This window comes from Nyctibius grandis, chromosome 3 (assembly GCF_013368605.1).
Source record: "Nyctibius grandis isolate bNycGra1 chromosome 3, bNycGra1.pri, whole genome shotgun sequence".
Taxonomy (NCBI): Eukaryota; Metazoa; Chordata; class Aves; order Nyctibiiformes; family Nyctibiidae; genus Nyctibius; species Nyctibius grandis.
In genome coordinates this window covers 45,148,286-45,166,690 of record NC_090660.1, presented here as the reverse complement: position 1 = coordinate 45,166,690, position 18,405 = coordinate 45,148,286, and the positions used below count along the sequence as shown (strand labels likewise).

At 35.0% G+C, this 18,405-nt stretch overlaps 1 protein-coding gene across 6 annotated transcripts in view; it reads left to right on the top strand.

The window, feature by feature from the left end:
* Positions 1-18,405, top strand: part of ZNF236 (zinc finger protein 236) — a 96,072-nt gene that overhangs the window by 43,640 nt on the left and 34,027 nt on the right. For 4 of the 6 annotated variants that reach the window (XM_068396284.1, XM_068396282.1, XM_068396280.1 and 1 more), the window contains 10 exons: positions 2,488-2,632; positions 5,582-5,842; positions 6,098-6,348; positions 7,047-7,148; positions 12,117-12,268; positions 13,414-13,520; positions 13,615-13,766; positions 13,878-14,141; positions 14,611-14,875; positions 15,345-15,448. In XM_068396284.1, coding sequence (XP_068252385.1) covers positions 2,488-2,632; positions 5,582-5,842; positions 6,098-6,348; positions 7,047-7,148; positions 12,117-12,268; positions 13,414-13,520; positions 13,615-13,766; positions 13,878-14,141; positions 14,611-14,875; positions 15,345-15,448 — 1,803 coding nt within the window. The remainder of the gene's footprint in view (positions 1-2,487; positions 2,633-5,581; positions 5,843-6,097; positions 6,349-7,046; positions 7,149-12,116; positions 12,269-13,413; positions 13,521-13,614; positions 13,767-13,877; positions 14,142-14,610; positions 14,876-15,344; positions 15,449-18,405) is intronic. The other 2 variants (XM_068396281.1, XM_068396283.1) reach the window with 2 other exon arrangements.

The window sequence follows — 18,405 nt, the reverse complement described above, 5'->3', positions numbered from 1 at the left end:
AATCTTGTTGCTCTGTACTAGTATTAATCTTTGAGTGGCACCTTTGATTAAAAAAAAGTTTATATCTATTTTGCCTTTTAAAAAAGTCTAACATTCTAGAAGTCTATAAAAGAAGTCTGCAAATTATTCTCTATCTGTTACAATGTTTCTTTCATTTTATTGCATTAGTTGATGGTCTTTATTGACTAGGAAATGCAAAAAAAATTGTAATTTTTTTAGTGTGTATTGTGGTTCCAAAGATGGAACTGATGGAAGGAAAAATATCTTTTTATAGAATGTTTCCACTCAAAACTATTTTGCTGACTTGCTATATCCAGTGTAGAGCCACTTTTAACTACTCTAACAGTTTGGAGAAATGTTTAATTTATCTGAGTTGAACAGGTTGAGTTAATAGTTTGGAAGTGTTTTATTAGGAATTTCTGTCATTTCTGTTCTGTTATCTATGTTGTTAGGAATTTCTGCAGTGCTTCTGCAGACCAGGACCATTGTAACCTGGGATATGCTCACAAGTTAGTCAGCTGTCATTCATTCTAAGACTTAACTGAATTATTCTGCTTTTATATGACCAAAGATAATTGAGTAAATATTTGTCATATGGAGTGCCTTCTCTTCTGATTTGGAAGAATTGTGTCATCTCCTGTACACTACTACTAATCATCATCACAGAAAATGCCAGAAGGAATTTAGAAAGCAGGGTTGTGGTTTTGGTGGGTTTTTTGTTTTGTTTTGTTTTTAAGAGAAAGTGTTTTTACTAGACCAAATGAGTTAGTTGGGAAGGTGAAGGACATTTTGGCATATATGTGTGGGTTTTTTATATATATATATATATATATATATATGTATATGTATAACATACATATACATACATAAACTTTTTCAAGTCTGAGACGGATAAACTTGTTCTTTTTTCATTGTTGCTATCTCTTCTCCAAATTGAGAGAATTCCCTCGCCTTGTCTTCTGCTCTTTTCAATTACATTTGGAAATCAGCAGAAAGTCGTCAGGGTTTCCTTTCTGAATTGAAACGTAGCATGCTAGATGAAGCAGACAGAAATTTTGTGGTGAATATTTAGGACCAAAAAGGGATCTTTTGCATATTTGTTGAAACTTTGCATCACTCCCTCAGCATTGTATGTTAGTATTGTGATGAGTACTTTTGAATTCACAGATGTGTGAATGATGATGAGTTTGTTTACTTGAGAAGGCTGCTACTGTTCCCATTCTGTCGTGGTGTTTGGGATCATACCCTTCTGTTGGCTGCTTCTGAAACTGCATACTCTTGCATTAGCAGTTGGACATTTAGTAGCAGGAACTTTTAACTGACTTTCCAAAACAATACTTGACTGACTTCAGGGACCAGTGTATAAAGAGCATTTGTTTAAATAAGTTGGCTTGAGGCCTTGGTTTTTATTTTTTCCAATACATTTTTTGAGGTACTCAAAGAATTATCAAGACTGATTAGCCAAAGTAGATGATGTACAAATACAACAATTTTTAATGGGCTTTTTTTATCCTTTAAGTAAAAGCAGATATATATCATGGTGTTTTGTACTTTTCACAAAATGCATATTAAATATTTCACAGAATCACAGAATGTTAGGTATTGGAAGGGACCTCGAAAGATCATCTAGTCCAATCCCCCTGCTGGAGCAGGATTGCCTAGATCATATCACACAGGAATGTGTCCAGATGGGTTTTGAATGTCTCCAGAGAAGGAGACTCCACAGCCTCTCTGGGCAGCCTGTTCCAGTGTTCGGTTACCCTCACTGTAAAGAAGTTTTTCCTCATATTTATGTGGAACCTCCTGTGTTCCAGCTTGCACCCATTGCCCCTTGTCCTGTCAATGGATGTCACTGAGAAGAGCCTGGCTCTATCCTCGTGACACTTGCCCTTTACATATTTATAAACATTAATGAGGTCACCCCTCAGTCTCCTCTTCTCTAAGCTAAAGAGACCCAGCTCCCTCAGCCTCTCCTCATAAGGGAGATGTTCCACCCTCTTAATCGTCTTCCATGGCTCTGCGCTGGACTCTCTCCAGCAGCTCCCTGTCCCTCTTGAACTGAGGGGAAATATTTGTCAAGTTATAATGTATATCTGGGGTACGTTGATTAAGTGTCATTTGGTTAAGGTGGAGGTTGAAGGAGCAAAATATTATTTGATTAGCAGTGTGTTCGTAACTGTCAACTTTTTTAAAGTTAATACTTATTTTGGACATATGTGAGGCTTAATGTAATGAGCTGGACCTGTGGATAAAAGAAGAGCTATCACTAAAATAGATAGCCTGTGCAATATAATATATATAATGCTAAATAGATGCATGCATAATTTTAAATAAGTGCTGAAAACATGCTCATTTTCTTTATATTCTTGCATACTAGAAGTTTAGTCACTTTTTTTTTTCAAATACTAGCTCTTCAGACTACTGCAACTTTGGAATAACTTTACTAATTAATTTTTCCTTTTTGTATGTGTGTGTTTATGTGTGCAGGTCTTATCCAGCCAATCCCAAGGAATAGCCAGTTCTTCCAAAATTACTTTAACAATAATTTTGTGAATGAAGGAGACAGACCATACAAGTGTTTTTATTGCCATCGAGCCTATAAAAAATCTTGTCATCTTAAACAACACATCAGGTAAACTAAATACAAAGAAGAAAGGAAATGTATGTAATAACAAATTTATGGAAAAGCATGAAATTTATATAGTGTTCGCTGAAAAGATTTCTTTTTTTGCTGTCTCTTAAGTAGTGAACCAGTGATAACAGATTTTTCTGGTAAAATTGGAGGAGGCTTTGGACTAACTCATACCTATGTGCAGTCCTAGCAGTACAAGTGGTTGTGTTTAGTGTGCGGTTTACTTTACTAACACTCGGACTCTTTTTTCCTGAACTATGTATAGAAAACAGCAGGCATTTCATGTGAATTCTTGTCATAATTTTTAATTGCATACTCCCGATCATCTGCTTTGTATGTAATGCCTATTTTTCTGAGAAGGAAATTAGTTTTTTACTCTGTGTGCTGTTTTCTGTGTACTAAACCTAAAAGAATTTAGGCTTACGTGGTAATCAAGTAAACATTCTTGGGGATCATTTTGTTGCTTGAAGTTCAGTTCAAGTTCCATATCGTGGGTGTTTGTTACAACCACAAGGTCATGGAGTTACAGAAAAATTGAGGTTGGAGGGGAACCAGTGGAGGTAGCTAATCCAACCTTGTTTTCGAAAGAAAGCGTGGCTTCAAAGTTAGAATGGGTTGCAGTTTTACAGGCAGTGAACTTTGACATTTAGTTGAGTTATCAGACATTGCTCCCTGATTTATAAACTATGAATAACTGGAGGAGAAAATATGAAAAAAACACCAAAGATGATTACTAGGATCTAAGGAAAGATTCCATAGAAGCAGGTGGCAATCTGCTTGTTTCTGCGATGTAAGCTCTATACTGCTTTCTCACTTTCTCTAACTCAAATCATGGTGAGTTCGTCTTGTTCTCCTTACAAATCAAGTTATGTATTGATACGTTCTCAAACTGGCTTGAAACAGTTCTTAGTTTCTATATGCTGTCTTAATAGGAGCAGGGGAAGCCTTGCAATATCACATCTTTTCCTTTTGTAATATCCTATCTAGATTTCTCACCGTCTGTTGTAGACACAATCATGCTGGACAGATTTAAATCAAAATAATTTTAAATTAGCAAGTGTTGCTGGTTTGCATCATTGCCACCTTCATTGTCCTTCATTGAAATAGTTGATTTTAATTGTTTCGCACTTGTCTGTTTTCTTAAAGAGAGTGTAATTGTCAATGGTTAGTTACCATTAAATTGTCACTAAAGAGGGCCTTATCTGCCTAAAGATGGCCTTATTTAGCCCAAATGTAAGCTAAATCTATGCGTTTTACTGAAGCATTTATGTAGTTTACAGTTCTGTTTAGATTCATAATTTTTCATCTTTCATTTGTGTTAGAGAAGTGTAGTTGACTGATTTACCTAGTTCATTTTTCTTTTTCATGGTTTTGTCAGGATTCTTTGAATGGAAACGGAAAGCGTTTTAGTTACGCAGAACATGAACAGCTTATTACTTAAACAATCGGTTTACATGCACTGAATACTCAAAATTATTTTTTTTTTTCTTGTCAGAATACATTTTGTATTTGAAAATTCTGTTCTTCATATGCCTGTGCTTGTATTCATTCTGCTGTTGGGTATACATATACTCCAGCCTCAGGATAAACGATCTTTAAAAGCCTCGTTACTTATTATGTGCATGCTTTTCTTCTCCCGTACTGAAAATACAAAGATAGGATAGGGGTACCGATCGCTTGCCATTGTGCTTCCTTCGGATTGTTCTTGGCAACAGAGTACTGAGTGAAGCTTTGCTTAGCTTGGCTTTGTTAGGGGTTTTGAAGAGGAGTTAGAAACTTCTCTCTTTTTCCATGTTTGTTCTTTGTAAGTTGTAGTTTAGGTATAGCAATGCCTAGACTTTACACTTGTATGGTCAGTCTGTCTTCATGGAATAGTGCTGATCATTGCTTAGAAAGCTTGTTTCCCTCTCTGAAACAGAGGGAAATTTGTAGTAGGGGGTATTTTCAATAGAGTAGTGACTGAATAGTGTGTCAGACTCTCTCACAGGCACACCAAGGAAGGGTTGGGATGCCCTACTCCTGATTTCCATGGATGTATATTGGTAGCAAAACAGTAATCTTGATATCAGTCACACTTCTTTATTATGGCACCTGATGTGGCGGTCATAGACTTCTAAGGCTACTGTATTCATAAGCCATCCCTAACTTCTCCCAATTCTGTTAAATCCTGTTTCCTTTATCTTCTATTTCCTAGCATTCACATTGCCTTGCTCCTAGCTCTCAGTCCTGGGATGCTACAGTTGTAACCCTTAAAATTCTTGTTGTGCTGCGCTCCATTTCCTAACCTGTCCTTCAGTCTCTTTTATATCTTGATGTAGTCCTAAAGGGAAACTCTTCTAGCACCTCTGGAAGGAAGGATATAGGGAGTGGGACATGCTGATAGTACAGGTGAGAGAGTTTTCCCACTTGAATATTTTTTTCACATAGCAGTCTGAAAGACTAGTTGTACTGTGCCGTGTTCAGGGGGTATTAAGGATGGACACAGTTCTTTTCCCAAAAGTTTCATTATTAAATGTAGTAGTAGTATATAATATGAGGAGGACTGTATATTATTCCTTCAAACTTCTGTGGACATTGTTTTAGCTGAATTGAGGAAAATACATGTGAATGATAATATACAAGTCTGAAGGAAATAGTATGGTATCTGTCATGGAAAAATTCAACTCAAATGTTTTAATTGAGGGCAAGTATGATCAGAAAAGGAGATTGAACTGTAGAATATAATTAAAACTGTCAGGCAGTATTGCTTCTAGCCCTGCCAGTGATGACCTGCAAGTTGTTTATAATTTATGAAAGCTTTAATTTCTGGATTTTCTCAACTGAGGCCTCTTTCATCCATACAGCATTTGCCTTAGTTTGGTTTATTCTGCTCATTTTAAAAATTAGTCTTTTAATAACTTTGTAAATCAAATTGTTAAATCTACTTTAACTTCTGCTTTCTCTTAAAAGGTCACATACTGGTGAAAAGCCATTTAAGTGCTCTCAGTGTGGAAGAGGTTTTGTGTCGGCTGGAGTTCTGAAAGCACATATTAGAACACACACTGGATTGAAAGCTTTTAAGTGTCTTATATGCAATGGGGCCTTCACTACTGGTGGTAGCCTCAGGCGACATATGGGGATCCATAATGACCTTCGACCGTATATGTGTCCGTATTGTCAAAAAACATTCAAAACATCACTAAACTGTAAAAAACACATGAAGACTCATAGGTATGTTTGCAATTTTTATATGAATCCTTCAATGTATTTCAGTAGCCCTTCCTTAAAGATGCTTGGAAAGGCAGCTTTGCTCTGTATCAAATGCTAATAATTGAATAAGGATATTTATTTATGGGTAGCAAACACTTCGGTAGCTCTGAAGGTATAGTAAATTATGGTGTCTAACAAACATATTTTGTTCACATAAATAGTTAGGATAAATGTCTAACTGAAGCCGTAAAAAGACGTTCTTACCTTTCTTTGCAGATATGAACTTGCACAGCAACTTCAGCAGCATCAGCAGTCTACTTCAATAGATGATTCTACAGTAGATCAGCAGAGCATTCATGTTTCTACACAGATGCAAGTGGAGATTGAAAGTGATGAGCTACAGCAGTCAGAAGCTGTTGCAACAGATCAGCAGGCTATTTTAGAGTTAGACCAGCAGCCAGTAGTAGGCACAGAGGAAACAGCACTAGAACAACAATTGGCTGATCAGCCTTTAGAGCAGGATGAGGGTGAGTATTTGAAATACGATAAGGTTTATAATGAGGTAAGTTTACAAGTTCTCAAATAACTTATTCTTCACAAATTTCAATGATTTGGGTTTCAAGACAATAAAGTAAACAACTAGAAAAATACATGGAGTGAAAGCTAACTACGTAAAGTATATTGTACAATTTCATTCATTGGTGTTTAGGTTTACTGTTAAAAGTATAAAAAGATTGGTTAAGGTTTGCACCATTTAGTTGTATCAAACAAAACTACTAAACAAATAAACAGAAATACTATGTGCACAGAACTTCACTACATCACCTCTGTTATTAATAAACAGCACGGGTATGTAGTCTGCTTAGGAAGTAATACCTGTGTTTTGAGGTGGGAGAAAACAAAATATTTCATGTACTTATTCTATTAGTAATAGTGGAACCAAGTATTTTGATTTTGCTTATATGCTCTTTTTCACGGTGTAATGAGTTAGCAAGTACTACAGAGGAATATAAATAAAGCCTACAATAAGCAAAGATTTAAATACCTATTCAGCTAATATTTTTTTTTTAAATTTTTAATGCAGTAAAAATTCAGACGAGCGTAAAATGTAGGTTTTTGGGAACAACTGAATTATCCAGTTAATTACATCTTCTTTTCTTGATATTTTTTCCTTTTCTTTTTTTTCTTCTTTTTTTTTCCTTCTGTCTTCCTTTACCCATTTCAGATAGATTTGTGACATCCCAGCATGCTTTACAGGAAAACATCACTCAATTTGAACAACAAGCTATAACACAGCAGCCATTTGATCAACAGGGCTTATCACAAGGTTAGTAATAAATAAAATTTTTTAAGTGATTTTTATAAATCTGGCTTTACAACATAGCTATCATAAAGCATTTCAAAAGTGGGCATCCATAGTCAAAGTAACTGCAATGCAGATAACTTCAAAAACTTTTTCTTAAATGACTATTTTGAAACTATATTTGGTAGAATATTTTGAATACTTAAATATAAACAGATTTTGTTTCTATGAGCCGATGTTTAGTCATTACAGTATGAGGTTTATTGTCAGGCATTTCATATTCTTTCCTTGATTGTGTTTGATATTGCTGTGGCAGGAGGCAGTGTACATAACTTTCCCCCTAAATACACGTGCTCATAACCTGAGATGATCAGAAATACAGTCTAAGATTTGACTGAGTAGCTCTTGGGATTCATTATGGGAAAAGACAGTGCAAAATATATTCACGTAAAAATCATACTGTCACCTAACCACAGCAGTTTCCTTCTGTATTTTATAAAGCTACATAAGTAACAAATTAAGATACAGTAAACATTTGGAAACTTTTTTTTTAAACCTACAAAATACTGAGAGATATGTGTAAGGCTTATGTAGCCTGCAGAAAATGAAGAAATGACCATGTTTCTTTGCTTTTGACTGCTAGATTTCTTGAGTTGTTGCTTGATGTGAAGCTACTAGTTTTGTTTAAGGGAGGGGGGGTATGTTCAAGGGATTTTCATTTGTTTTGGGAAGCATACCTCACTGGCTGATCCTCACAAGGAGGATCTCTTCCTCCTTGTTTCTGACTCCAGCAAATAACTTCATATATTCATATAACTGGTAACCAGTAATTGGTATTCAATCTGCTTAAACTTCTCTGTTCTTGTTTTCATTCCCTGTTTAATTGTATAGCGCCTTTTGTAAAAATGTGATTGACTGTGCAAAGTTGCATGACACTGTGAAGAAATAGTATAATTTGTTGCTGATTTTAATTCTCTAGGTTGTGCTGCTTTGTATGTAACTGAGGAAAAAAGTTAGTCTCCGCCTTTATTAAACAAGACTGAAACAGGTCCTGTTAAAACTCTATGGATTATTTTCATTGGTTACCTTTTACAGTTTTCCAAATGAATGAAAAGAGACTGCAGAAAAGAAGTGCAACCTTTCACTCTGTGTTACTCTCAAGAGTGGTGGTTGTTTTTGTTTGGATTTTTACAGCTCCTTTGGATTTGAAAATCCAATATGTAAACCTTGTTTTGTTATCTTATTTAGACTTCAGTTTCTGTGTGTGTGTATCTTCTCCATTAAATAAATATCGAATACTGAGTGATTTCTTGGGGAGGAGGAAGACACTTATAGATCTCACAAAACAATTCTTTCATCATCAGAAATCTAGGCTGATCATCAGTACATTATAAAATTGGTACAGAGAATCAGAACATTTGTGGTGTGGTTTTTTTTTTGTCTCATTTGTATAAGATGTCTCCTATTCTACTTGGAATCTCATCCACAGATTCCCAACTCTTTGAAGTTTCCTTGAAGATCCTGGAGCCCTTCAAAATTTTTGAATTTCAGGTAGGTAAGCATTTGCGCGGATGCATGCGTTAAATTGGTCGACCCTCTCCCTATGTCTGCATCTGTGCTTCATGCTCCTAATTTCTTTTTCCTATCAACTAGGCAGAACGTTCAAGCTTTAAAACACTATGTCTTTTTTATCCTTGATATTTATAGGCTGTATTCTTATTAAATTATTTTGGCTCAGAGTTTATTAATAAAACAATGTAGGAGTTTTAAAAAATATTTGGTAGGGGTTTTATTCTTCTTTTTCCTTTTTTTTTTTTTTTAAGAAAAAAAGATGATCTTTGCATTTCAGACAGATGAGGCTAATCTCTAGGTCTGCACAGACCTGTCAGAACTTTGTTTATTCTTTCAGGTTAGTTCATAATACTTGTACAGAATTTCTGGTTTGTTCAGATAGATTTTCTTCTTGATATGTTCAGACTTGTAAAGAAGTGCAGATCTTATGAGGGTGCTGCTGTATCATAATCTGTTATTCATTTGAGCTAGATTTGAAGACTGAGAAAAAGGACTTCAGTGTTCTTTGTAGTTTATATATTCAGACGTCTTCATTTGAACACTTTTTAGTGAGGTCAGAACAACCAAATGAATCTTTTATCAGAAAATGGCTTTGGGTTATTGGATATAATCTGTCACCAAATGTGTTTTCGTGTAGATTATGTTGCCTTTTCTTCCTTTAAAGTCTCCCTGTAAGCATGGTTGAATGTTAATAATTCAATTAGTGGTGATAGGGGAGTGGTCTTGAAAAACTACAAGTGCAAATACTGTTACTCTGTAGCCCATACAAATACATCCTTGCCACCAGACTGCTGTTTTCCTTTCCTAAGAAGTTGATCTGCAGTCTCAGGACTTCGAATTATGATTCTTTTGTAACTATTTACTCATTGATTCCAGTCAGTACTGTTCAGCTGGTTCCAAAAGTTGCCTAGGAAGCAAACCTGCAGAACATTTAATTTCTAGTCACTGACTCCCACTGAGATGCACATGTGCACATAGATATGTTTGTAATGTTAGAGTTCAAATGATCTGTCACTAAAGACTTCAAGTTTTGTCTAAACTAAAATGCTGTATTTGCTATGAATTATCATACTGTTGTTTTCTCATCCTCATGTACAAGACATATCTTACCACTAGTAAACTGATTTCCAGAGTATTCTATTTTTTCAGTATGTCTTGTTAATGTAGAGGAGAATAGGTTGGGTGATGTCCTAAAGCCAAGAAAAAACAAGCAATGCAAATGATTAGTTTTACTGAAATAGCACAAAGTCCAATTCCAAATTTAGAGAACTTTGTAGTAAGAGACTCCCCTTATTATACAAAGCTTAAGATGCTCTCTGTTCTTTGAAGATTAAGCAAAAACTTCTGGGAAACTATATATAATGATGAAAACGAGCAGAAAATAAAGGTTCTGAAATTATTTCTGTCTTTCTCTCAGACTGAACGTCTGTTTTCTGGTGTTTTGTTTTGGCTTTTTTTTAATGCTGTTCTGTAGAAATAGTATGGTGGTAGCAAATGCCTTCAACATGCTCAAAATTGTCAGATCTTTTTACAATTTTGAGTGGAAATTGACCTTCATACTAGATATTGAGCAAAGTGGCGATTCATCGTGTATATTCTTGTTACAGCGTTGGTTTATATTTACTCCAGAACTACTTTCAGAAGTAGTATTTCTTTCTTCAATTTGCCCCAAAATACCTCTAAATTCAAAACTTTTCTTCATGAGCATCCTGGTAAATTTTTCAGGATGACAATAATTGCTTTTATTAAAATACTGTGAAGTGAAACAAGCCATGGTTATAGTAACTTCTTTTTTCCTTCTTGGCTAGTGAAAATTACCAATTAAAAAAAAGTTTCAGTTTTTTTAGATAGCTGTTTCTTTGTATATTTAAGAGTTCTTTCATTTTTTTTTTTTTATGTAGGGCGTGGAAGAGGCATCACTTTTGCTTCAGTTTCTTGAGGCTTGTTTTTTTGTGTTCTCAAGTGTAGTGGGAATTGGGAATACCTTTTTTCCATAAAGGTGTTTTTAAAATGTATTTGAAAATAGAAATTGGCAGCCCTCTTATCACTGTAAAGCTTTGTATCGCTCTTCTTTAGGCTATCTTTTTTTGTTTTGTCATTTTACTAAGAGTAATTAAGGTGCAAGGTTCAGCTTGTTGAATCTTTTTTTCTTGTAATCTTGGTGGTTTTAGGAGAGAAAGTAATGTACAAGTTGAAGCATTAGGTTTGGTGATAAGTTACAACCTGATCAATAATGCTTTCAAGGTTTGTTTACATTTGTTAGTTTTCATTCTATGGTGTAAGCAATAGCATACAAATAGGTTTTTTTTCCTATGTTGATAACAGTGTTCTTCTGCTGTGAAAAGTGTCTTTTGGGAAGATTTCTGCTTAAACTTAACACATCCCAGTTTTTGATATACTGTAATTCAAAACATTCTTTAAGCGTTGCTTTTCGGCCTTTGATGCTGTGATCGTCTGATGTGGGTTTGTTTCTACCCTGTTTTCATAATCTTCACCCTTTTTGTCCACTAAAGGCAAACTGCACAGAAATAGTAAAATTGCTGCCCTTACCTTAATTACTGATACTTGTGGTTTCATTTTTTGCCACATAACATTGATTTTTTTTTTTTTTTTTTTTTTAATATTAGAAGTATTAGGGCTTAGAAGGGTTGATAAAAGGTCATCTCTAATAGTATTAAAAAACCCTGCAAGCTGAGCTATACTTCCCTGGCTCTGAATCATTGATACTATCATTTCATTCATTCATTTAGAAAAGGAGATGATTAAGATCTGATATTTCAGAAGAACAAAACCAAATAAAAATTTCAGGTCTTTATACTGGAAATGTGAATAAAAATGTTTATTTTTTACTTTGCAGTTTGCCTTTGAGAGGCTCTACTTTACTATTATCTAAAGAGTGGGAGTATGTGGAGGAGATCCAAAGTAGGAGAAAATGGGGTTACTTTATCAGAAACTGGAGTTCTCCTATTGGGTCATCTCCTCCACTCACCCGCCATCCTCCCCACTGAGCTTTGCATCCTTGTGATCGGCTTCCAGTGTAGTTAAGGGAGCGTGGTACCAACATGGATAAAGGGAGATGGGTCAACCTGTTTGACACATGCATGCTTACATACAAGAAATTCAAAATTTCAATGGCTCTAAGGTAATTGTGGCACCCCGAAGAAACTTCAAACTGTTTTTCTGTGGAGGAGATTTTCCAATAGAATTCCAGCTAATGGTAAGTAACCCTATTATGTGTGTTATGTAGATGCCAGAAATATTTGTGTATTTTGACACTCAACAGTGAAGACTATAAAATCAGCATTGCTATATGTTAATACTACTTAATCTCTTTTGAAGGTAGCCTTCAGAAAAGTGTGGTGTTATTCAAAGTCCAATTCAGTGTATTTTCCAGGTTTGTGACTGTTTAATTTCTGGCAGGTTTTACAGTGAATGACAGCTACAATCAACAGACTCAATTTCCAGCTGTACAGCAGCTGCAGGATTCAAGCACACTTGAATCTCAGGCTCTTTCAACGAGTTACCATCCACCAGCCCTTCTTCAGGTTCCAAATACAGACACTATTAACGTAGTAAGTACTGCTAGAAGTCCGAGTTCATTGTTCTGTGTTCAGTGATGAGTTTCTTTGAACTGTTTAATTGGTAATTAAGTTAACTGAGAAGTCAGAAAAGTTTCATGATTTCTTTTCTAGATTTGCTTATGTTTTAACAACTGGAAAGTAGAAGGTCGGGGAAAGGATAAGTGACCTGGCTACGTTTTCTGAGAGTTGGACATTTTGATACTGTAGGATTAAAAAAGGATATAATGCTATAAAGTTGGATTGTAAGTCTAAAACTAAGGAAGGGACCTAATCCTATAAAATAATTTTACATTATTGCACTATATTCTGTCCTAATTCTTTAATTTCTATGGATATAGATATGATCAAGCAATGAAAATAATGTTACAAATGTGTAATGATCGTTCATGGAGCCTGCGTATTGCAGTCTGTGGTGTTCTTTTGTGGTTCTCATCTGGTTAAACTTGTAAAAGAGCTTAATTGCTAAAAATACAGTTTAAATGTAAGTTTTCATGATGGTAACAGTACCTAGCATGAAGACCATCCGCAGTAATATGTTTACCATGATGACCTGCACGAATAATTGTCCATTCATGTTTGTTCGCAAAGAGCAAATGTCAGAGAACTGAGGTGGGTTTTAGGATTTGAAGAGTTTGAGTAATTTCAGCCTACAGGCTTTGGAGTTTTCTTCTCTTCAAATCTTAAAACATGCTGTCATTCTCGAGGACTATTCTGTGGTGGTTTTTGCTTAGAGAAAAAACCTGTTCAGAAAGTAGTCAAGTCTGTCAGCACCACTGTGCATTTTGCTCCTCAGTATGGGGCTCATATTGTTTAAAATGGCTGCTTTAGTGTTAAATTTAAACCCTCAAACACCAGAAAAACCGCAAGACTTGAGACACGTTTTTGCCTAGATTCGCAAGGACATGTGAGTGCACCATGTTGTCTGTTTATTCCGGTTCAGTAGGTGCACATTTTGCTGCTTTCCTTCTCACTATGAAAGAGTGAGGTGTAATATCACACTCTTAATTTCTTGTCAAAAATTTATGAAAGCATAAATTTGATTACTTATGTTGACTGTAAATGCTTAATTTTTTCTTGCCTATTTGTGTGACTTTATTTCAGTATTATTGAAATTTACTTGAGGCTTTGATTTCTAGACTACTCGCTTGATACAAGATCAGTCATCACAAGAAGAACTTGAATTGCATACCCAACGGCCTCATTTTCTTGAGGATAATGAAGATCAAAGCAGGCGTTCGTATAGGTTTGTTGTACTTTTAGGTTCTGTCACAGAATTTCCTCAGTCTTTTATGGGTAGTAATTATATGCAACTAATTAAAACAATTTTTTTGTAATAGATGTGAATATTGCAACAAGGGTTTTAAGAAATCCAGCCATTTGAAACAACACGTACGTTCACATACTGGTGAGAAACCTTATAAATGCCAACTCTGTGGCCGTAGCTTTGTTTCCTCAGGAGTTCTTAAGTCACATGAGAAGACTCATACAGGTAACAGAGTTTACTGGCTCTATATTAGCTTAACTCACGTTTGGGTTTTGTAAATGTCCTGTATAAGTAAACTTAAATGACATGCTACTTATTTGTTTCTGTTACTTTAAGGAGTTAAAGCATTCAGCTGTAGCATTTGCAATACCTCCTTCACGACTAATGGCAGCCTTACCAGGCACATGGCAACTCACATGAGCATGAAGCCTTACAAGTGCCCGTTCTGTGATGAAAGCTTTCGAACAACTGTTCACTGCAAAAAACATATGAAAAAACATCAGGCAGTCTCCTCAGCTGTAGCAGCAGCTACAGAAACAGGAGGGGGAGGTAAATTTTTTCTTTTTTACTCTTACGGACCTTACTACATAACAAGTACAGGTATTTCAGTGGATTACATGAATGCTATAACAATAAATTAGCCTTCCAGCATGGATAATGTCTAATGTCCAGAGACACTGGAATTACTTTGTTATCTAAATGATTTAAAGAAATCAGTTTTCCAGGAGTCTGTCCAGTGTATTCAAGATATTATATGTTACATAGTTACTTTAGTGTGGCACTAAAGTAGAACTAAATTGCTTAGTCCTAAATTACTAATACCTAAATTACTATTTTTTTGTCCTAAATTACTTATACCTGTATTTAATTATTGTAAAAATAAGAATTATAAATCCAGCTTTATTTAAAAGAAGTACAGACGTGATTAGTTAGACCTCTGAAAGAGATTTAAGTCCAAGCATGTAATGTACTGGCCCAGTGTTTAATAATAAACCCTTCTATATTTGTAATTTCAGCTGACAGATTAAACAGATGTGTGTATTTTTTTTAATATTTGCATGTGTTGAAGATGATGATGAAAACTCTGAAAGAACTTCCAGAAAATCTCGTCCTGGTGTCATAACTTTTACAGAAGAAGAAACAGCAGAACTGGCAAAGATTAGACCTCGAGAAAGTGCCACTGTCTCAGAAAAAGTTCTTGTTCAGTCTGCTGCAGAGAAAGACAGAATTAGTGAGATCAAAGATAAGCAAGCAGAACTGGAAGCAGAGCCCAAATATGCCAACTGTTGTAGTTATTGCCCCAAAAGCTTTAAAAAACCCAGTGATTTAGTCAGGTAAGGAATAGAAAAGTTTTGCCTATTTTCAATTTTCTAAAGTGTTCATCAGAAACTTAGCAGTAACATTTTCATGTAACCTTTTTATGCCTAAGCTAAAGTTTGACTCGTATTTACATACATTTTTCTTTTTCAGAAAGGTTTAAAAATGTGTGTCAAAATGTTATATATTCTGAATATGACTAAACCAGTCTTTTCGTATTTCTTTTCCTGCAGTATTAAAATGATTATTATGAAGTTTTAGAATAAATTATTTTTTCTTGCTGTAGGACTTGCATATATAAAAACATGTAAAAATCAGTTTGAAAAAAAGGCAAATGCTTAAGTCATCTTCTTTACTAGTTCTGCTTAATGTAATGTTAATGTAAGTCTTCAATTAGTTCTAAAATTACTAAGATACAAAATAAATATTTCTACAAACTGACATAAAAGCAACAATTCACATATACATGTATTCTGGAATTATTAGGCATGTTCGTATCCATACTGGAGAGAAGCCGTATAAGTGTGAAGAATGTGGAAAGAGTTTCACTGTAAAATCCACTCTGGATTGTCATGTTAAAACGCACACAGGTCAGTAAGATTTTGAATGTCTTTGTTTAGAAATCAGTTACTTCCGTAACAGACTGCTTTAACTAAAGATTTTGGAAGCAATGGTATATTTCACTAGGATCTGGGAAATGGCACTATGAATGGCAGCGCTAGGTGAAATTTGGTACTTATGGCATCGTCAACTGAATCATATTATGATATTTTGATTAAACCATATTACTACAGCCTTCTGTATTAGTAGGCTTATAAAGCAGTCATAGTCTTAGCTCATGGAAAAACCATGTCTCTATAATATTTTAATATTTTAATTTCAAATCTGCTGTGGCATTTCAATGCTAAATGATTTTCCTGAGCAAGAGGGTGGAGTTGGAGGATTTTACAAAATTGAGGAAACAAATTGTAAATGTTAACGTTTGTGCTTCTAAGTAGATTGAAATATGAGAGTACAAAAAATTTGAGCATTCAGCTATTTCAGTCATGCAAGTTGCATATAAACCTAATTTCTGTAATATATAGGTTTTTACAGTAGTTTCTTTGTATTCCTGCGAGGTGTCTGATTTTAATAGTAGTGTTTTTCAACCCCAATTTTGCGTAAATTAAAAAAAAAACCTCTTTAAATCTTTCACACTTGTTTTCTTCTTACCATTGAGCTTCTATAATAAACCCAATCCTAAACTAATTAATTTCTAAAACTGGCTACAGTTTTGCTAAGGTGCATTATAAGCTTTTTTCAAAAATGCAAAAAAAAGATAGAAAGCTTTTAATGCTGTAATATGTAATTATTTTCCTTATCAAAGCTCCCTTTCCAATTCAGTGTATTTGTACTTTCTACTGTTGTTTAGTAAGAAATACTATTCTTGCGTGTTACACTGGATCTCCGTGTAGATTAGTGTCTTGTCTCAGATAGTAGCAGATGCTAAGGATAATGAAGAGAACAAACCAAGGATTTTATCATGTTCCTCCAGGTTCAAGCAGTTTGCAAGTTGTGGGACTCCGACTAGAGATTGTCTCTTTTTGCTCACTACCTTTAATGGAATATTTTACATTAGTTTTATCCAATCGTTTTTGAACCCAGAAAAACTGAGTAAAAATGTGTGGCCTCCAGTACATCCAGTAGTAATAAGTGCCTTGATTCAAATTTGGTTTTCAGTGTACCATCTGATGATTTTGTTCCTAAGCCTACTAGTTGTTTTGTTTGAGAAATAATGAGAGTTGTTGCCCGTGGTTTGTTTTTTTTTTTTTCAGGTTATGTATGATATTACAGACTTTTTTAATAGTATAAAACAGAGCTTTGTAAATCATTATTTTAATATCCTTAACAGATTTTTCCAACCTTTTGTTCATCCTCTCTTCCACATTATGTGTATTACAATTTTGGCTAGCTTGAGTCCTCACTCAGGTGATTAAAGAATTCCTTTGCTGACTTCCAGCCCTGTGAAAATTGTCTATATAATCCTACCTTTTGTTTTCAGTCTTATAACTATTTTTCTTTAGTTCATGAAAGGACTCTGTCCTTTCATCCTGTGACAGCAGTTTTTCTGAGATCCTTTCATATAAAACCAATGTAAAACTTCAGAGGGCTGTTTTAATCTGTTGGCAACACCTACAGCTAATAGTTCGTTGGTTTTATGGTGAGCCATACTTAGCTTATATAAATGAACAATAACAAATTCACAGTGTGATTATCTGTAACTCCCCTAACAACATTTCAGTTTGAAAAGCTACTCTGCTCCTCACCTGTAAAAGAAATTTGCCTGGATAGGAACTTACCTGACTTCATCTGTAATAAACATCGATGCAAAGAATTAGGTTGGGGATTTACTGTAGCTTCTACTATATCACTACCTTTCAGATCAGCAGGCGGGCTGGAAGTTTTTCTCTGAGATATGTGGTTCTTTGGCTGAACGCTTAGTTCCTGTGTCCTGATGTAGCATATAGTGGGGTAACTGAAGTCACACATTATTGTATTTCTGCCTTCAATGCTTTTCTAATTTCTTGTATATTAACAGTTCTTGTTAACATTTTACTTAGGCAGCCAGTAGCATGGCATAATTGTAAATGCACTAAAACACACTTAATTTTACTATATTTGGAAGCAATGCCAATTTGGCATTTGCCATTCCTGTATGACTTTTCATCCCAATTTGTGATCATCTTCCCTCCAAGTTTCTCTTCTGGCCCACTATCTCCCTGTCCATAGATAGTTTTACATTCTAGTTCATGCATCTTTCTTTTTTCTTTTCAGATTCCTAGTATTTATACAAAAAGCCCAAGGGTCAGGTCATAATCTGATTGAATATTTTAATGTTCTGTTTAAACAGGACTTCAGATGCTCAGTTTGTTCCTCGCCGCCTACTTTTTTGTTTTGTTAACTTCTCTTTCTGTCTCTGTCTCTTGCCCGCCCCCCCCACAGCCCCCCCGATATTTCTTTTTCTTTAGTGGGGAAGCCTGCTAGATGGTTTTCTTTTTGGTACTCTGAATGTGGTAGACAGCTTTGCTGCAGCCCAGATCCCCATTGTCGTACTGATTCATGTTATTCTTGGACTCTTTCTTCTCCATTATTTGAAACTGACTGTTGTCAGAGGTTTCCTTAGTTTTGTTGAAAAAAAAAAAAGTGTTAGGTTTTTGTAATCTAAATCTGAAATCTGAAGGAGGTTGAATTGTAATTCAGGAATTTGGTGAGAAATTCTTCTCTGTAAATGGAAACTAGAACTCAGTGGCAGGAACCATAGGCGCACATTGATTTTGCGACTTCTTTACCAACTGCAAATGACTAACATCACCAGAATACAGTAGTGCATTCTGATTTGGAAATTGAGTCAACTTTGTTTCAGTGTTCATTTAATGGTTTGCCAGGTAAAAAGGATAACTTAGTCACACTTAGTACTACTTTATTTTTTGTTGTTAAATGTATTTTTCCATCACAACTATAGAGAAGTCTTGATTTTATAGTTTGGTAAGGCAGCTATACAAAATAC